Below are 21,991 nucleotides of genomic sequence, written 5' to 3' on the forward strand. Positions count from 1 at the left end.
CACCAGCTTAAATATAAACCCCTATGTCACTAGATGGGTTGCAAACTGGCTCAAGGACAGAACCCACATGGTTAGAATTGCTGGAGCCATGTCAGACTCCAAACCAGTTACAAGTGGCGTCCCACAAGGCTCAGTCCTGGGACCTCTCTTGTTCGGTATATATTTCTCGGAGGTACAGGCCAACACGGAAGGACTGTGGCTTACCAAGTTCGCAGATGACTGCAAACTAGGCGCCATAATCGACTCTCCAGCCAACACAAGCATCCTACAAAAAGGCCTCATAGAAACAGACAACTGGTGCCAGAGCCATGGCCTCAAGCTAAACACCAAAAAGTGTATAGTCATCCCCGTTGGCAAAAACAAAGTGCCCACAAATTACCACATAGGTGGTAATCCATTAAGTACAGAAGAAGTAATTAGGGACCTGGGGACCCAAGTTGATAGAAATCTCTCATTTGAAAACCATGTGGCCAAAGTGGTTAGAAAAACATTTTATATAGCCCACCTAATCATGAAGGGATTCACATCTAGATCAGGGGAGGTCATCGTGCCTCTTTACTCATCCCTCATCAGGCCCATAATTGAGTACAATGCCCCTTTTGGGATGTACCTTACCAGACACCTGCAGCAACTGGAAAGACCCCAAAAGTACCTCGCCAAGAGGATTAAAGGTCTCAAACAGATGCCATAGGCTGCCCGGTTAAAGAAACTCCAGCTCTACTCAGTGGCATACCACCTGCTCAGAGGCGATCTGTGCCTGACATATAAAGCCATGTCCAACCCGGAATTAATGGACATGCTGCACCTCAGGAAATCCAAATCCCATTGAGCTACGCGCTCGAGAGACTTGAACCTCAGCACTGAAATAAATAGGACATCCTGGAGGGACAGATTCATAACCCAGAGGCTCCCTTTACTCTGGAATAAAATCCCAGTCCAGGTTAGGTAGAGTCCCTCATTGACTCTCTTCAAGAGGAATCTTGATGAGTGGCTGGGAGATCGTAGGTTTACCCCAGGTATCACTTCTGTGTCACTGTTAGACAGAGGCACAGTATACTAACCTCGAAAAAGGGCATAGCAAAATTCATTTAAAATGGGTGGTGAAAGCCAAACACACTCTGGCTAGGCTTATAAATGCCCTAGGGCAGATAGCCTAGTATGAACCTATGAACCTATTTAGATATTGTAACCAATCCATGAAACCCCATACGAATTGCAGGAGTCGTCACTACTGGGCACACTGCAGGTGGAGCGAGGAGCACTTTTGGCTGATATCAAAGACTGAAACAATACTAATTTCATGAACTTTAATCATACTTTGACTTAGGAATGGGGTCCATTCCCATCATAGTATTAGAAACCCAAAAGATTTAGAGAAATAAAGACTGAAACATTATATTCATAAAGTAGCACAAAGTACACTAAGGACTAAGCTAACATGGGAATGCAGAAAGGACGGTCTGTTAATAGTGCAGATAACAGGCAAGAGGGGGATGGACTCTATTTGTTAAAACTGGCAAAGGATCAAAGTACTGGGAGGAAAGAACTAGAGAGGAAAGGTAACAGAATGAAAAGAAGCAAAGAAGAAATTTGGACTGCAGGCTAAAGATTGCCTATCAGGGACTGATATCAGAGTATATACAAACAGAAATGAACAGGGGAATCCTAAATGAAAGACCTGCACTGGTTGAATTTTTTTGGCTGAATCTAGAACAGAACCTGGTGTTAAAAAAAGGGATAATTAACAAGGCACTCAAAATACTGCATGATAACTGTAGCAATTAATCAGAGGAGGTCAGATGAGACTGAGAAGATAAATTAGATAAGCAATTCACAAAGAAAACAATGGGAGGACATATGTATGGCTCCCAAATATACAACAAAATCTAAAAGAGTAAGGATTTTGCCTGGAACTGTTTACTTAGGTACTTTTATACCCCAAACAGACCCCAAAGACTTTTTCCTCGGGTAGATAGCAAATGTTGGATGTGTAATGGGGAAGAAAGAGGTACCTGTGAATATATGTTCTCGGGATGTAATGAGTTTGCAGACTGTAAAAATTCCCTACAGGAGTACTTTGTCAGGAATAGTGGGAGAGCAAATTAGTTTAACTACGAATTTTTTTTTTCAGTTGGGACAGAAGGATCTGAATTGCCTAGACATAAGGCGGCTTTGTTAAGTTTAATGTTGGTGCCTGACAAAAAATACTTACTAGAAAATGGAAATCAAAGTCTAAACCACCTATAGTTGAAGACGTGAATATTTTAATAGAGATAAAAGAACTGGGATCCTTAGAAAAGGGTAGGAGTAAATTACATAGAAAAATGGAAATTGTGGGAATAATGCATGCAGAAAAGTGTTTCTGAGGAGGAATGAGGTTTAACAGAAGTCAGGAATTGAACAATCTATGTAGTATTGCTTTGATTAGACTGTATAGAACAATATATGTGATGCATAACGTTTGTAAATGTGAACTTGTTAATCTATATAAATATAAGTTTCCTGTGTCACAAGTAATAATTCAATAAAAAAGTGTTTTTAAAAAAAGCTTGCTGCGCAAGACCTTTTCTGCCCCCTAACAACCTGCAAGATTCCTTAGTGTTCTAAATGATTTTCCTATTAGCAAAAACTCTATTTTGAGTAAATTTAACTACCTTCCAATAAACTTGGACGCACATACTTCCAAAGTAGAATATATCCAAACATTCCTTGTCTTAACAAAACCTCCCCCAAACCGTTGTTAAATAAACCTACTACAAAACAGCATTTCTGGCCTGATTCTTACAAATATGGATGCCGCTTGCACTGTTCCTCTGATAATTCCTTCCTCAGTGAAGTCTGACCAAGAACTTGTGACCTTCTCCTTTATACTCCCAAAAACACCTACAGAAAACCCACAAAATACAGACATGCAATCTTCACACTACTCTGTGACAAAAATCTCAGAATTATCTTACAAATTCACCTCCTTAACCTTAATACAGTAGCGTGCTTCACTGGGGAATTTGACACAATACACAGAGGTAGCAGTCAGTCCCTGCCAGAAACAAGTATCACAGAAAGTTCAAGGGAAAACCACCTTACTGGTCCACTGCTATAATTAAACTATACAACAAAAGAGAGATAATCTCCTTTAATTGTTTAGTAGATCCAAAACCTCTCTTTTGAAGTATAATATCAAAATACATGTCAAAAACTGAAAAAACATTATCAGGTTCACTAATGGAGCCCATGACCTTAAACTGCCCCTTGAAACCACAGATAATTTTAAATCCTTCTTTTTTTCAGAAAACTATAAAAAACAGTATCCTACACTGCTCAGAACTCATTCATAATTATGTCTCCTATTCTGACCAAGATGACATTGCCAATATCCTTGCAAACAAATCTGGCTCCAACTTCACCCCGAGACTTCTATTCAAAGCCCCAACATATTTGAATACCTTACTCCCCCAATTATCTCTAAAGATTATTTACTGAAAGTGGTAACCAAGACCAAAATAACCTCCTCCATGGGACCTAACAAAGGACCACATTGCTTAATTAGTAGTGTTAAACTTGCCCTTGCAAACACACTCAAACTGTCTAAACTAAGTTTAGCTACTAGTTTTGTCCCAGATAAATGGCGCAATGCAGTGGTGATGCCTCACCAGAAGGGTGGCCTTACAACTGACCTGAGTAATTACAGGCCTATCAGCCTTACAAGCCCGAACTGCAAAGCCATGGAATGTATTATAACTGACATCATAAACACCAATATCAAGAATCATATTAGTCTTAACCCCCTACTCCCCCTTCAGTTTGGTTTTATGAAGGGTAGATCCTGTCTATTTAATCTGGTAAGCTTCTTTGATAGAGTTATGGAGGCTGTAGAGGGCAGTTATGCAGTGCACATAGTGTGTCTTAACCTAGCCAAGGCGTTTGTCACCATTCCCTATACTATCATGCAAAAGCTAAATATTTTAAAAATCAACACATGAAATAATACAGATAGCAAACTGGCTGAAAGATAGAACCTATACAGTGTGAGCTAAAGATGTATCATCAGAAAGTATGAAAGTGAACAGTGGCATTCCTCAGTGCTTCGTGCTGGGACCTCTCCTTTTGGATATTTACTTCTCAGAGCTCCAAGAAGAAATCCAAGACGTCTGGCTAACAAAGGCTGCAGATAACTGCAAAACAAAAGTTATGTTCTCACCATAGATTAGTGTCGTCCTATTTTCATCTGGTTCAACTGTTGGAACTCTGATCTGATCTCAGCACCTCTAAAATTGTAGATCCAGGGCTCTGACTCCTCCTCTACCCATAATCCCTCACTGCCTCTACCTGAAAGCCTCAGATCAAGTTTGCCCACTAACCTATAGAATATGTTATTGAAACTATGCTTTAACCAAGCCTATCATAAAGGTAGCTAAATGAAGGAAGAAGAAACAACCAGCTGAGTTTGATGTCTGCAAGACTCCTTAAAGTGGCACCCATTCTTTGAGGCACAGTAGGGGACAATTCGGAAGGGGGAAGGATTTTGAACCATATGAAAACAGGACAACATGGATCTATTGTTACGGTGAGCAGGAGCGGCCTTAGGTAAACTGGTGCCCTAGGCAAAAGGGCACCACGGCACCCCCACCACACCACCCAGTGCCCCCATCCTGGTCTACCTACACCAAATAAATACTGGAAAAGTGCCCCTACTAAAGTGGCGCCCTAGGCGGCCGCCTAGTTGGTCTATGCCTAAGGCCGGCTAGGATGGTGAGTAACTTTTGTATCGGATGTCCATTTTCATCTGATTCGACAGATTCCCAGGCTGCCGATTTCCTGGAAGGCATTGAGGAAGGATATTCCTGAGCACACAGGGGTCAAAACAGGAGCTTGATCTGGATTGTACATCCAGTTTATAATGAGACAAAGGTGTGAACAGTTGACCATGTTCAATGGGTAGATTTTGTTGAAAATCTGTGGAAGTTGCCACAGACCTTATTGAATGAGCCGCTGTTTTTTTTGTTTGATTCTTTTTTAGATAACGGTAAACTCAGTCTCTCATACGCAAATTAAGTGTAATTTTGATATCCATCTAGGAAAGATGGCTTTGGAAAAGCCATACTCCAAATGGACTTTAAAAAAGGCAACAGATAACTGAACAGATTTTCTGAAGAGTTTTGTCTATGAACATCAAGCAAACGTTAATGTAAAGTCTCCTTTGTTTGAAAACTTGGGGAAGAAAATTGGACAATTAAGATTTATGAATTGATTGATGTTAGATCTGGATGCCATCTTAGGAATAAAGGAAGGATTTGTTTTTAATTTAAGAAGACTATCTTTATGAAAGGTCAGATATGATGGTTTGCAAAAAAGGCCTGAAACACTGAGATTTCTCTTGGCACCAAGAAGATTGTTTTCCATGCTGCTGGTTGAAACAGGGATTGTATAAGAGCCTGCAGCACTACTGTGATATCTCAAGGAGAGACAGCATCTCTTAAGGAAGGCCTAAGAAGGTAGATTACCTTGAGAAAGGCTTTAGAAACTTTCAAAGAGGCCATCAACGTCTGATTATGAATGTGAAAATTTGAAATAGCTGCTAGTAAGGGGAAACATATTACCTTTAAAAAACAATTCTGATAAAAAAATCCAATATTGAAAAGGAGAGAAGCAGGAAAAGGATCTAATCTCTTCTCTACAGCCCAGAATGAAAATATTTTCCATTTACTTCAGTGAACTTTCCTGGTGCTACATTTCTGAAAAGCTGTTAGAATGTCAACTACCTTGACTAGCTCTTCTGAAAACCTGGCATCTCTGGGTGAGCATTAAACCTGGAGTAATCAAGAGGTTAGATTCAAGGTGTCTAGACGCAGGACAGGATAACCAGATGGATGAGGCCGGATGTCTGGAACACCAACAGGTGTTCAGTGACGATGCAGTAGATAAGACCACAAGGAAGTGAGAACCAAACTTGCTGGGGTCAATAAGAAACAATGAGGATTACTTTTGCCTTGCATCTCCTTGCTTTCTGAATGAACTTTGTGATCAAAGGGAATGGGGAAAGGCAAATAAAAAACCTGGGGGGCCAATTGTGAACCACAGCGTCTCTTGGTAAAGGACTCTGAGGAGGGATGAAGGCAAAGTAACTGCTGGACTTCTTGTTGAGGTGAGATGCAAATGGGTTGCAACAAGGTTCATCCCAGAGAGAGAAAATTTTATTTGCCACTGTTTGACTGACTGATCACTCCATGAGGCAGATAAATGTTTCTGCTTAGCTTGCCCGCTCTGCAGAATATGCATTGCTACAATAAAGTGATGGGAAAACATCACTTATTGCCAAACTCTCATGGCTGCCTGACACAAGACAGGATCTGGTTCCCTCTAGTTTGTTGATTTACCACACAAATGACATATTGTCTGTCCAAATGGAAATAACACCTTCTGGCATTGAGTCTTGACATGTCTGCAATGCTAATAGGACTCCTCTCATCTCCTGAAGGTTGATGCGAAGACTGACCTCTAACTTTGTCTAGGCACCTTGAACAGACTTTCCCTTTGTAATGCCTCCCACTCTAAAAGGGAAGCATTCACAGTGACCAGAGCTATGGGAGGAGGAGGACAGAATGGGCAGCCCTCAAACAAAACTGGGGAGATGCCCACCAGCTTTACATTAGTTCTGCATACTGGAGTTAGTCTGATGGGTGTACTCAATGGAGGACGTACATGGAATCAGTGAAATGATAGAGTCCAGTGAAGGCCGCTCATGTGGAAACGAGAAAACGGAACCATAGTGAAGCCATAAGACCTAGTAGTTTTAGAACCAGTCTTACTGGTGGGGATGCATGAGACAAAACCTGATTTGCTACTACTTTTAGAAATGAAAGAATTCTGGAGTGTGGTAGGACAGCTATCTGGTTCAATGTGTCTAGGTGGAATCTGTTGAACTGTAATGACTGAGTGGGATTTAGTTGGCTCCTTAGGATGCTGACTGTGACACCCAAGCTGTGAAGCAACTGGAGTAAAGTGTCTTTACTTTGAATGAGTATATTTTTGATCGGAGCAGTTAGGAGCCAATCATCCAAGTATGAAAAAATGTGATATCCCTGCAGCCTGAGACAGGCTGTGACTACTGCCATGTATTTAATGAACACCCTGTTGTGGTCTGTGGTGAGACGGAAGGGCAGAGCTCTGAATTGATAATGACTGGCTCCCAGCCTGAAACAGGGAAATCTCTTTGAATGCTTGTTTATCTTCATATGATAATAAGCATTCTAGAGGTCTACTAAACACATCCAGTTGTCCTTCCTGAGTAGTGGTAGAATGGACGAAACTGTGACCATCTGGAATTTTGTCCGTTTCACAAACAGATTTAAATGACTGAGGTCCAAAATTGGCCTTAGGTCCCCTTTTTTTTTGGAACTAAAAAGAGCCTAGAGTAGACGCCAGATCGTAGCTGGTCTGGTGGGACCTGTTGGATAGCTTTTTTTTCTAAAAGGTTTTTGACTTCTGCTGTGGTGGATTCCATTTGGTGGGGTGGTATTAGTGGAATCTTATTTCTTTGTTGGGGAGGATAAAGAAAGGGAACTGTTTATCCTCTGGTGATAATCCACAGCACCTATGACTCCGAACTGATAACCTACCAGGTTTGTTGGTGCAAGGATAAGCTCCCCCATCTGCCTCCAAACCTTCAGGAGTGCTGGAAGGATTTCTCCAAAAAGGGTCCACAAAATTTTTGTTTTTGTGGATTGCCTCTGCCCCTAGGGTGACATCCATTGAAACCACCACCACCTCCACCATGGAAGAGTTTATCGAAGGAAGCATCTTGGCTAAAACCCTGAGATTTTCTGAACCACATCATCTTTCTTCACTGCTGATTCCTTGAAAAGATCATCTGAGGAATTGAGAAGCAGATTGCCACAGCAGACACAGTTTTACTGTCCTGCTTGCTCCTGGTTAGTGTCTCCTTAACCTTAGATGCAAAAAGAATGGAATCATCATATATGGCATTAATGAAGGATGTCTTAAAGCCTTCTGCAAAATCACACAACTGCATTCACGCATGTCTATGTAGGTGCCTGCTGCTCTCAGCGTTCTATCAGCTGCACTGGACAGCAGACACATGGAGATGTTGGAAAGTGAGTTAGTTAAGGATCGATAGCTGGGATTCCACATTTTATTAAAATATCTACTAGCAAATTACCCAAGATAGAATTGGTAAGCTCTTTGGTCAATTTTTTTGTAATCATATGGCATGAGCCAGGTAGTTCTGTGCTCTAAAGGAAAACATTGCTGAAGCATATGTCCATTTTCCAAATCTGTCCAGTGTCCTAGATTCTCTATTAGGAGGATGAACAGATGGAATCCCTTTAGAAAGTTATTTTCTGGTGGTCACCGCTACAACCACAGCATCTACCAGGGGACCTTTACTCCAGTGTGTCTTGTCCTTAAGAGCTGCCTAGAATTTGTCAGTTTTTTTCAGTATCGCCTCCGCTGTGTCAGGTTCTTTCCAAGCTCTCTGAGCCATCAAATCAATAACAGCATCAGGAGGAAGGACCACGCAGGCAGTAGAACAGCCAGCTCCAAAACTGGTGGACCAACCCTGCTTCTACTTCATCAATTTCAAGATTCTGCCAAAGGTGACAGCTATGAAGGGGGACCTAGGAGAGCATTTCCTTCATCCAAATCTGTGCCTTCCATGACAGATTTTGGAAATGAATCTTTATGTTTCTTTTTACAAGTCTACTTCTTGTGGACCTAACACTGGGGGCACTGAAATGACTGATCTGAATCCGAGTGGGAGGTCAGAGTTAGCACTTCTCTGACATTTCTGGAAACTAACTGTCCCAGTTAACATAGAGGTAGAAGCAGAAAAAGAAAGGGACCAAGATGGATCCAAGCATGATGGAGGCTATCCTCTCTTGTAGTAAAAACTCTCTCAAAGGCTTTGAACACTGACCAAGAAACCAGAATTGAGGAGGACTCTCGTGGGGCTGGAGTTGAGAGAACTCCAGCATCACTGACCCGTCCTGGATCAAAAACAGACAATGCAGCCGAGAAGCAGAAAAAGATCCAAGAATTTCAAAGCTGGCCTTTCCTCTGGGGCTCTTGCTCCAACACTTCAGCTCTAATTCTTTTCCAGATCCAACAAGGTTGGAGTCAATGAGGTGAGGTCTGTCAGCACCAACTCAGGTGCTCAGATCAGCATCGAATTCCTGAGTGGAGGGGTCATGGGACATGTTCTCAGGTCAATCTGAAGAGATGATGCCAGGATGACCCCCAACCGAATCTGCTGTCTAAAAAATCTCCACATCATCCTATCAACACTGGCTTCAGTAAGGCTCCTCGAAAAACAGGCATATCTCAAAAAAGCTACCAAAGAAGCACTTGACTGTCATCTTTCTTGCAAGGTCAGGGAATGTAACTTTTGACTGACCAGCTCCTGTGAGAAAAGTAATGGAAGTGAAGGAGACTGGATCCCACCAGACTTTGGATCTGATGGATTTGCAATTTTCAGTGCTGGACCCTGTACAGCTGTTGGGTCGCGGGACCATTTTCTGGGTTTTTATGCACTCTCAAGGGTCTCGTTTCCATGAAACTTTGTCCTTTTTCCTTCTCTTTCTGACTTGACTCGTCAACAACCTTAGTAGGGGGTGCAGAAGACTGAGATGACCCCTACTGAGCCAGTAACAAACCTTTAAGGATTAACTTGTCCTTTTGACTTTGGAAAGCTTTGTGAACAAAAAAAGCATGGTCCTCACAGTTAGTGTCAAGGTGGGCTACCCACAAACGATATACACAAAGGGTGTGGGGGTCTTGTGGAGGAATTTTGTGGCCACACCTAGAACACTTTTTGAAACTCTTATCTGACATGGTCTCACTGCTAACAAAAAACCACAGCAACAAATAGCGCACAATAGGTGGCAAAACTCTAACAAGAGTGTCCTCACACAGCGAAAGTAACTAATATCTACAAACAGCAAATTTAATTAACTACAGAGTACTATGAAAAATACCCAAAAGGTAATAATCTCTTAAGGATTTGAGCCTAAAAAAGCCTTATCCAAGTACAGTACAAGACAATACTAGTCTAATAGCTAAATACACAATAAAAGTTTGAGAAGTTTTTTTTTTTTTTTTTGTATAGGTCTGCTAAAGAAGGGTAGGGAAAGGTAAAAAAAAAAAAAAAAAAAAAGTAACTATAAGGTTAAAATAATAAAAAAAGAAAAACTTATCATTGATGTAGAACTGGAGATCAGAGCCCTAGAAACCCGCTCAGTTCAGGCAGCAAACAATATGTGAGGTATTCAGGGACAGGTAGAGAGGAACTATGGGTAGGGGAGGAGTCACAGCCTCAGATCCACATCTTTGGGGTGCCAAAACTGGATCCAAGTCGGATCAGAGTCCCTAACAGTTGAATCAAATGAAAATGGACATCATCGGATCCACGGATTATTGTCAACTTATGACACCTAAACCCTCCACAATGAACTCTCCCTAGTGAACTTGTGGTGTAGTCTACATGGGCTCAAAATAAATGTTAAAATCACTTTTGGAAGACAACCCTCTCATCCCCTCAACATACTATATGGACAATAAAACCACTACAAAACGAAAATGCAATTAGGGATCTAGGTATTTAGGTTGACAGCCCTTCTCTATTGACTATTGTGTGACAACTGTTGTCATAAAACCTTTTTGTTTAGTCCAGCTAATTGCCAAAGGAATATCATCAAGGTCTAAAAAGGTAACCACTTTTTTATATTCAAGCTAGTTATCAAGTACAATGCCCCTTTGGGTTGTATCTCAAACATATCAAACAATTAGAAACACCTCAAAGGATCCTAACCAAAAAGACCACAGGCCAAAAGTCTACCAAGAGCAGTTGGAAAATATATTCATTTATTCAGTATCTTACAGATTTTTAAGGAGATATCACCATCCCGCTTACCACACCATTACAGACCAGACTATCGTGGACCTTCTGTTTCTCCACAAGTCTAATATCTCCACAAATACTACAAATAAGGACCTAAATTTTCAGCTACAGATAAATAAAACATTTTGGAGAGACGGGTTTATAGTGCCTCCGAAACCTTTGGAATAAACTTTCCCCTACATATGACACTACATGACTCACTATCTTCCTTTAAACAAACCAGATGACTGGATAGGTAGCCACAAATTTACTTCCGAATTGACAGGTAAGGCTCTCTTCAGAAAAGAAGATGTGGCTTGAGGGAGGGTACTGGTAAGGTGTGAATGGTCATGGGACTCACTGGTCTTGGAACACCTATGAATCTATGAATGCTATGACGAGAGAGTACTGCCAGCCATGCCAGGAGAAGTAGGGCAGTAGATGTATGACTAGTGCCAGCACAGCTAGCTGGAATTTTGTAAATTATATGTCATTTGTATATCAAACTGATTTGTACAGATGCCTGTGCTGAAAATGTATTTGTAAGGTTTGCGTGTGTAAAATGCATCAACAGTGCACCCTACTGGAATGAAAAGAAATGTTCACATATTATTGTAACTGAATTAAATGTATATGTTTTAATAGAGGATACTGGGACAGCTGGCTTATTTCAAGAAAAATAAGGAAAATGTAAATGAGCTGTTTAACCATTAAAACAGTATCCCACAGTGCTGAACAAGACTGGAGATGTTAGGTCTGGAAGAAGCCTTTGTTCATTAACTCTATAAAGAGGGGAGGCCCCAGGCACTGCCATAAACATTTAAAATGCGTATTTGTAGCCGTCTATGCTAAATTTCTGTCTCGGCTTCAAAAGGGAATAGTCTGAGAACCTTGAGTCAAGTGACCAGATGAGGTCATTCTGCAAGCCATCTGGGATATTATATTTTACAGGGAATAATCTCTGAGGGAGGAATATTCTGTTTTAGGGAACTTGACTAGAAAGACTGCTCACATATTTCATCCTGCCTTGCTCTATCAAGTAAGTTGCTAGGGAATTGTAATTCTGCTAGATTCAGTCAGGAATATAGTGAAACTTAGCTTAGATACTGTTTTTCATTATTTGTCTGAGCCTGTCCATCAATGCTATTTTCAATATTTCCTGTGATCTGAACTTTGTGGTTTACTGTGAATATATACTCAGTATTGTCATGCTCTTTTATTTATTATTACATATCTTTAAAATGTTTATTGTGGCTGGTCCTTGCAGAAAGTATTTAACCTTTGAAAGTGCTTATATTTATTTGGTGACACTGTGTGTGGGCCACTCTAGAAGGCCTAGCTGTCTTAGTCACCTATTACCATTTGTATTAGTATTAATATTGAACAGTATAATTGGACACCCTTTGTTAAGGGCCTTAGAGTAGCTGACTGTGGAGTGCCTGGTGGAAGTGGTAACTACATTATACTCTAGGTAGAAGGGGGCACAGCAGGTAAACCTGTGCCAGACTTTCCCAGGTGTGTGTGTGTGTGTGTGTGTGTGTGTGTGTGTGTGTGTGTGTGTGTGTGTGTGTGTGTGAAAAATCAAATCATTTAGTGTGTGTGTGTCAGCTACTTGGGGTAGGGACACAAACCACTGGGAAACAGAGAGGGTGCTGGAGGATTTGGCTTGGACACTGCTGAAGACCTAACCTTACAGCAGTAGTAGTGGGGAGTCTTACTGGGGACCTGGAGGAAGACAGATATAGAGAAATCCAGACCCCAGGGCTGTGTGTGCCCTGTGTGCTCTTACGGGAATTGTGTTTGATGCAGAGAGGTCTGCATATGGAAATACTGAGTGTATCCATTTGTATTCTAAGTGCACGTCCCTCTCCAGTGTCAGTGGTGAGGATTCAGGTTCCTTGATTACTGGCCCAGGGTGGGGACATCACATATTGGCATCATCACTTGACACATATCGGTTGGCAGATGTGGGACCACAGCACATGGGAAGAATGGATAAAGGCTGAGGCTTCTCAAGTTTCAGAAATTCAGCCAATCTCCTTTGAGGAGAGGTCAGTTCCCTAGAAACCCACATAAATGCTCTTTCATCATATTTAAAGACTCTCAAGATGACATATTCCCTGTGTGGAGATAGAAGAGACTCCCCATTCCCAGACTTGGCACCAAAGTCAAGTGAGAATACCACTTGACCCGAATACACCAGAGACTCTAAATCTCCCTCCAAACTAAACAAAGGTATAGAAAAAAGGAGGAGAAACAGCTAGCTTTCCGTTTCAATTTGCAACAGTTCTTGATGTGACAGGCTTTAAATAGGCTGAATCTCTTCTTGCAAACAGTAAAATATTCCTAAGACTACGACCAGTCTTTTCACAATATCAGTAACAGTGGATGTCCAGTCCAGGGGTAACATCTGATCCCTGAACACATGGGGCTCATGCATCTGGTTAATGGCTGTCTGATTAATATGCATGGCAGAAAATCAGGCATCTGCCCTTCTGACATCTGGTCCCTGGACATCCCAGTTACATCACTCAGGAAATTACTGAGCAGTAGCAACCTAAGGAGTCTTCAGAGACAGAGCAGAAGTTAACTAGTCTTAGGCCCTGCTCCAGAAGGTGAGAGTTGACAAAGGGGTGAGAAACTTCATTCCATAAATTTTGGAAAATTCTAGTATCGTGTTTCTTTAATTTGCATTTTTGGTACCAAAGCCGCCTGTCTCTCGTGCTGCAGCCTCCCTTGTAGCCTCACGTTGAGGCATTAACACATCCGGGGGGAAGAGGTACAACACAGTGGATATTAACAAATGGAAAATGAGAATTAATCCTGGCACCAGCAGTTGAAAAAAAGTGGCCTCACCCACAGCAACAGCGCTTTCCAATCACAAGCTTTTGCTCCTCTGCTATACCTGATGTTAACCTCACTGCATTTATTTTATTTTTATGCCTTCAAGACATATTCTACGTTTCCTCTTTTAAAATATGTTTCTGTGCCAAATATTTTAGTATTTTAACAGTACAATTCTAACTAAAAGGCGGCGAAATTACACAAAGTAAGAATTAAATCAACTCTCAAAATAGGCTCAAAAAAGCTTGCACATTTCATGCTCTTCCATACAAAGTTTTACTATAATTTTTTTTGAGCTTTCAGCTATGGACTTTTAATATTTTCCCAAACAGAAGAATAGAGGAACCCTATAAATAATGCAAGCCCTCTGAAGGAGTTTAATACCCACAGGGACATTTTTTTGGCCAAGATGTCATTAAAGTAATAAAAAAAAATCAATCTAGATTAGTATAACAAAAAAAAAAAAACACTACACTTAGAAACACCAGAACAAATGCCTAGACATGACAAATGTAAAGTGAAGTGAAGCAGAAAACATTTTTTCTGGGAAGCCAAAAATGAAAAAGTTGACGTTCATTCAGTCATATAAATCATATTTCCCACTAATGGTTACATATTGCAATTACAACCCAGTCTGCCTAAAGGAATGTCTAACTTCCAGAAAAATAAGCAAGACCAGGGGAACTGATATCTTCCTTTAAATAATACCCAATGCATCTGTGTTGTTCCAGCACAAATAAGCCTTATAATGATCATAATCCAATACTTAATAAAACTAAATGTCTTTATGTTTTAACTGATTTTTCACTTGTTCAGCATCAAAAACTCACAGAATCTAAATAGAGGCACACGTTTTTAAATTTGATTTTTTTTTTTTTTTTTTTTTACCTGGTGAAAAGATGCAGCTTGCTTTAAGATATCACTTTTAAGTTCCTGTGCTCTTTTCGCATGAAAAGAATTGCTTTGGCTCTGGATGATGAACAAGACATCTTTTAGTTCTGAAATTGAGAACCAAGCAATTAGACCACTGTACACAAGTGAATCTGTTATAAAATTTAATATTCTAGACAAGTACACATTTTTAGCAACAGCCTTACCCTTAACTATTTAGAAATTAATTACAGATGTTTTATCAGTCTGGGTGTGAAAAGAGTAAATCAAGCAAAATACAGTACACAAAGATAATACAACAAAGTGGGCATCAAACTGTAATTTGAAGATAATAATTCGAGAATCAGACGTACAGCAAATGAGGATCTTATCAATGAACTGTCAAGATCACATTAAGTGGTCTTTCCATGAAACATATTCTTCAGCATTACAATCTGTTTCATGTAAAAATAAGCATTCCATGTTTTGTATTTTTTTCATCTACAGCTTAAAGTTGTAGAATGATCCAGAAAAGACCAGTGGATCTTTGAAACCTAAAGACACAGAGTACTGGGGTATAAACACTGTACAGTAATGAAGAACAAACGAGTTTACATGGAACCCTTAAACCTGAGGAAACCATCTGCCATGGGATCTCTCCCTATGAAGCGCAATCAAACTTTTAAGGTAAAATAAGCTCTATAAGCTTAATATACTAGTCTTGAAGCACAAATATACAGAATCCTCAAAGGCAACATGTAAACAGGAACAACTTTGGAAGCTGTGTTAGGCAAACCAAAGGAAGAAACGGTGTAACTCATCAGACAGACGAATAAGCACGGTCATCAAATCTAAATTACATAAAACATGGAAAGCTCAATTTTATTGAAAAATATACCATTAAAGGTATGGTTCCTTAGATAGAAATCCTTTGAATATAAAATAATAAACACCTACAAGTTTACTTGAGAAAACTAGTTTTTTTTATTAATCAAAAAAGAATAATATAATCTAATTACTAGAAGGTTGGACCCATGTATCAAAAATGTCACATATTATGAGGTACATTAACTCATTTCAGCTCCCCAAAACCGTTTGTATAATACTAAGAACGTGATTTTACACACTATCCAGTAATATTTTAATTCATAAATTTTGAATAACTTAGACAGTTCCACGGTCTATAAATGCTACAAGCTATACTGAATTTGACTCTATTGTGCTTCATACTACTAGTCTAAAGTTTTATTGTATGTCAGTGCACTTCATGAGCCTGGAGTATGAAATTATAAGGGGCCTCCAATATTTCATGTGACAACAAACAGGATTTCATAAAAAAGGCCTAGGCCTATTTCAGATGCGGGGGGCTGGAGTTGCAGCTTCATCAGCCACCCCCCATGATAATTTGCCCTAGTGTCATACTCACTGTTTTGTCACATTGTGTCACATGTTTTAGTGAAGAATGGCTGACAGGAATGGTTGGGATTGCCCATGTATGAACCAGTTAACACTGTACTGAATCAGCTAGTACTGGATTAGGGCTGCACTGTGGTGCACTGGTTAGGATTGCTGACCACACAGCTTCTGTGGTGCCTTTTGTACAGTGTCTCTTTGCCCACCCCTGTATCCATATGGGTTTCTTTCAAGTTTTTTGATTTCTTCTCACATCCCAAAGATAGGCTACACATGAACTGGCAATACTAATTGTCCCGAGACAGAGACATAGAGAAAGGTGTGTGTGTGTGTGTGTGTGTGTGTGTGTGTGTGTGTGTGTGTGTGTGTGTGTGTGTGTGTCCTGCAACAGATGGATGCCCTATCCATTAATGAGAGAGGGGATGACAGTAAGAGTATTCTGGAGCACAAGCAAACTTTACAGCAGTTGAGATTAGATCAATAATCCTGGTTTTAATGACTCTTGCTTCTTTATGGGAATTTTAAAAATTAAAGCAGAAATGGTGTAGACAACTAGTTTTAACGATTTTAATTGTTAAATTCACTACAATCCTGTTAAACTTTAAAAAAATCTATTTTTATAGGATCCTAGGAAGTTACTAGGCTATTGGCCCTGAGGCACTTACAAGCCTAGCCAAGAATTTAGCCCATGTTCCAACAAGTCAGCACCCAATGCCCCTGTCCAACAGGGACACAGGTAGAATCCCATGGGTATATTTTATATTCCCCATCCAGTTATCTACGTTGCGCTTAAAAAGGGTTAATGAGGTACTCTGCCTGATGTGGACAGGGAGGTCTATTCCACAGAAGGGGGAGTCTCTGGGACACAAATCTGTCCCGCCAACAAGTCTTACTGATATCACAGACCAGGTTGAGGTCGCGTGTGTGGGTTACTCGAGTGGAGCTTGACTAGCAGATATGCAGCAGTCCCATCAAGGCAGGATCTGAGATTCCTTTGTATGCCAGACAGAAGACACATCTGATAAGTATACATGAGACTGAGTAGAGGGACAGAACCTTTAGCCCATTTGTACAGGGTAGATGTTTGAGGCCCTGGATTCTCCTGGTGAAGAACCTCTGTGGTCTCTCCAGCTGCTGCATGTGCTCTGTGAGGTACATGCCGAAAGGGGCACTGTACTCAACAATGGGTCTTCTAAGGGAAGAATACAGGGATGTTATGACCTTGCCCCTGGATGAGATACCCTTACTAATGAAGTGGGTCATACAGAAGGCTTTTCGTACAACAGAGGCAATATGGTGGTCAAAACTCAGTTTGCTATCAACCTGGGTGCCCAAGTCCCTCACGACTGACTGCGTGCTTGGGACCTTGTCATTAATGTGATAATTTTTGGGCATGTCACTCTCCCCAACGGGGATGATGATGCATTTTTTGGAATTCAGTTTGAGGCCATGTTTCTGACACCAGTCATTTGTTTTGTGAGACCCTCTTGAAGGATGTCCACATCACTAGGGGAATTGATGATAGCGCCTAGCTTGCAGTCATCTGCAAACTCGTTCAACCATAGCACACTGGTTTTGGCCTGCACCTCAGAAAGGTATATGGCAAACAGAGGCCCCAAGACCAATCTCTGGGGTACACCACTCGTTACGGGTCTACTGCTTGAGGTGGCTTCCCTATTTTGACTAGGTGGGTTCTATCAGTGAGCCAGTTTTGCGACCCATCTGGTAACATATTGATTGATGCCTAGTTGAAAGAGTTTATCTATTAGACCCAAGTGGGGAACAGTATCGAAGGCTTTGGCCAGGTCAAGGTAGGTGGTGTGCATAGTCTTCCCCTTGTCCATGGCTTTGATGACTGTCTCAAAGATGTCGACCAAATTTAACAGGCATGACCTCCCCTTGACAAAACCAAACTTGTGTGGGATAGAGTGTTTGGAGGTTGCCAATGTCCTTGTTAATGAGGTCCATGATAATCCACTCCATGTCCTTGCAGATCAGGCTAGGTTGACTGATGGGTCTATAATTTCTTGGATCTGTGGATGCTCCACCTTTGTGCAGAGGGATGACGGTGGCTGTCCTCCACTCGGCTAGGATGAAGCCGGTTCTCAGGCTTTGGTTGAAAAGGGTGCCTAATGGTGTTACAAGTTCCTGCCTGAGTTCATGTGGGATGCAACCTGGGATGTTATTGGATCCCATGGAGGCTGTATTTTTTGCCTTTGAGAGAGCAGTGATGACTTGCTCCCTAGAGATAAGGGAAGGGGAGCAAGTGCTGGGGATGTCCTGATTTACTGATGGGGAAGAACAGAGGGGTGAAGTTTTCACTAAACCTGTCTGCAAGCAGGTTGGCTGTATCTACGGCATTTGTGTATGTGGTGTTTTTGACCACCAGTTCTGAGCAGATCTGAGTGCTTCCTTTGAGACTGCGGACATATGTGAAGAAGGCCTTATGAATGTCTTTAGTAGATGCAGCCAGTTTGGACTCTAAGCTTGCTTTGGAGGATTTCACTAGTGCTCTTATTTGGTTGTTCAGGCTATGGACACAGATTGCTTCCTATTAGGCATCTGGCTCCTTCTTGGTCCTGGACAGAAAAGTTTTTCCTTGTATTATAAAGTTTATTTATTGCAGATGTCCACCAGACAGGTTTAGTCTTCCTTGAGGAGGAGGATTTTGTCCTATCAGGTATTCCTGATTCCATGCAGCTATATAAATGCTCATATTGTACTTCGGTGTAGGTTTGGACATATGTGCCAGTTCCCATGAAGGGTGAAGGGGCTGTGAAGCAGTTTACACCTTCCCTCAGGAGGCTGTAATCAGCTTTGGAGAATTGTTTTTGTTTAACCCTAGCTGGAGGGGGCGGGGAGATGGTGACTTTGAAAGTGACCAGTTTATGGTCTGATCTTACCAGGGAGGATAACACTGTAGGGATGCTGCAGCGGTTACTCATGTTGGTTAATACCAAGTCCAAGACATTTTCACCTCTTGTGGGTTGTTGATTAGCTGGTCCAAGGCATTTCCATTGATGAAATCAAGGAATCTCTGGGCATTTGTATTTTGGCATGAGTAGTTCTTCAAATCTATGGTTGGATAGTTAAAGGGACCCAGGATCAGGGTAAAGAGTTGAATATTGACAGATTCAAAGAGGTTCAGATTGGTGGAGTGGGCATCTCGAGTCACAGTTGGGGGCCTGCAGCTAGCTATGATTTGAACAGGGGTCTTGTCAATGATTAACTGCACCTGGAGTGTCTCCTGTGCATCATACTGTTTGACCAGCATGGAGGTGTGTATTTATTTTATATATATTGCAACTCCACCTTCTTTTGCTTTGCTGCCCAGAGTTTGGGGTCTGAATGTATGATAGGAAGAGTAACTTGGTATGGCTGGTGTGCTCTCCGTAGCTTTGAACCAGGTTTCTGTGACTGCACAATTCTCAGCATCTTCCAGGGTTAAGAATGCTTACAATAAGTGCAGTTTTATATCTAGAATCCTAGCATTTAGCAGCATAACCTTTAATTTGTGCTTTGATGAAATTTTAATGGTAGTTTTGACCTCCTGGCATTGCCTAAAAAAGGTACTATGGGGAAGCAAGAGCCTTTGTCAGAAGCCTGAAGCCCAAGGGAGACAGATGCAGACCATCTGTGGCAAAGCATCACAGTTTGTCGATCATGTCTTCCCATGCTGTCAGGTACTGGATCTCCTTAGAATGACACCAGAAACTAAGCCAATTGTTAAAAATCAATAATTTTCAGTTTATACTGAGACATCATTCTGGGTGATGGTAGAATGCTGCTTAAGGTTAGGAACATATCTGCCAAGGGCATGCATTCAGTGAGTTTGAGCATGTCTCTCTTCATATAGTCCAGGAGGTACGTCTCAAGTCACTCACGCCAACATGGACTATGACAGAGTCATAACAGTACCTGCTGTTGAGAGACTTGAGTGCATGGGTGATATGGTGGATTTTGGCACCTGACAAACAACTATAACTTTCCCCTTATCCAGCCTGGTGAGGGGTACATCTGTGTGTCTCACAATGGGGACACCTATGACTAATATGTTGGGTTTATGTTTAGGCCTTAGTGGCGTGCGGTCTGTGTGTGATGTAGTGGGCAGTGGAATTGGCATGTGTTATTGCCTCGGTCTCTTTTTGTTTAGGTATGGTTTTGTTGAGGATCTACATACAAGTGGGTGTCGGTGGTGTTTGCGCTGACAACCTTCTCAGTGCCAGAAACACTGGCTTGCAAGGGACAGCGCATAGACTGTAGGTTCTTAATGTCACTGCATCTCTCACAAACTGTGTTCCTAGGTGGTAGTAGTACAGGGTTGTCAGTGTACATGAGGCAGTTGCTACACTGTTCTCATTATTCCCATATCAACCAGACTGGCAGGAAAAAAGCATAGGAAATAGATCCTCCATATTTATTTATTTATTTGCATTGTTAACCGGGTTGGTCCAGCTGGGTAAGAATTACCCTTTTTCAGGAGACCAGAGGGGAAAAGCCCCAAACAGACATACAAATACATACGAATAGAGACAAATTAACAATATTACAGAGGAAAACAATATTATGGGTACAATGGATAAGAAAAGCAAACAATGAAAGTTTGAGAATATTTGTTAGAATCTTGAGGGAGAGAGGCCAGAAGGTCTAAGAGTAGAACTACTAGGTGATCACACAAGTGCTACTAAGGGAAATTTTGTAGCTGGAATACCTCGCAAAGTTAAAAAACAGTGCAGTTGTGGTGTGTGATGTGCAAACAAGTACAAACCAGTTCAAATGCAGGGTTAAATACCCCCCCCCCCCCCAAAAAAAAAAAAAGAAGATCTCAGTAACACAGAAATCTAGCCAATCCTGCTAGTCCCTGCTTTCTTTAATCAACTTGTGCCAGACAAGCTCCAGGCAGCCCTGCTATCCTCACTAGCAGAGGGGATAGGCCTCTACCAACACAAGATGGTTGCCAGCAATACAGAAGGCAAACCGAATATGACTGCCAGAAACACAGAAAGAAAAAAAAATAAGAAAACAGTTCTAGATGCAGCAAACCCTATCCAGACTATGCTACTCAGTTTAAGGGTTAAGAACACAGTAAAACTCATAAAAAAACACAGATTAACCACTTATGGACAAAAACAGAACTCACAGTAAGAAAAAACAGAGTTAAACAGCAATGAAATGCAGTTAATCAGTAAATTGCTTTAATACAGTGCAAATGTGATAAATTAGTTCATAATCACAACAGTAAAGAACAGCTCAAATAAAGCAGCAATTCAGTAGAATACTGTCATCAATTTAATAAGGCCATCGACAAGCAGTAACAAATGTGGCAAACTACTGACAAGCAGCAACAAATGCGGCAAACTAAATGCAGTTGAACACCTAAGCACAAGCAGCAAAATGAAGTAGAAACAGGCACAATACTTTTTTTAAGTAGAAAGTGAGGAAACAGAAGATAATTCAAGGTTAAGAATCTAAAGGGATGGATCTTCACAACTGATCTCACTGTACTCAGTAGAACAACCTCCACTTCAACATCCACATCTCTCAAACTATAAAAAAGGTGCACAAAAAGATGGGTTCCTTATACAGGCAAAAGAACTTTCTAACTAATCAAGCTAAAGTCACCCTAGCTCAAACCCATCTCCTATCTACACTACTATATGCAGCCCCAATTCTCACTCACATTAGGAAATCTGACCTAGACAAACTTGAGTCCTGTTATAACAGAATTGCCAAGTTTGCCAAAAACACCCCATTTAGAACCCATCACTGCATACCTCTCAGACAACTTCAATGGCTCGAACTGCCACAGTTGCTACTATATCACCAACTTGTTCTATCATATAACATCCTAAAACAACCCGATAAAATTCCTGCATTAAGGCATCTACTGACCCGCCACACTCCAAATCGTCCACTCCGCTCAGCCAACAAGTCACTCCTCACTACTACCTCAGCAAATAATACAGCAGGAAA

At 41.1% G+C, this 21,991-nt stretch overlaps 1 protein-coding gene across 2 annotated transcripts in view; it reads right to left on the bottom strand.

Annotated features, from left to right (window-relative positions):
- B3GLCT (beta 3-glucosyltransferase) overlaps positions 1–21,991 on the bottom strand; it is a 1,903,418-nt gene that overhangs the window by 1,548,528 nt on the left and 332,899 nt on the right. For both annotated transcript variants that reach the window (XM_044073237.1, XM_044073238.1), the window contains exon 3: positions 14,624–14,733. In XM_044073237.1, coding sequence (XP_043929172.1) covers positions 14,624–14,733 — 110 coding nt within the window. The remainder of the gene's footprint in view (positions 1–14,623; positions 14,734–21,991) is intronic.

Source organism: Protopterus annectens, chromosome 5.part1, assembly GCF_019279795.1.
Source record: "Protopterus annectens isolate FY-2018-M chromosome 5.part1, PAN1.0, whole genome shotgun sequence".
Lineage (NCBI taxonomy): Eukaryota > Metazoa > Chordata > Ceratodontiformes > Protopteridae > Protopterus > Protopterus annectens.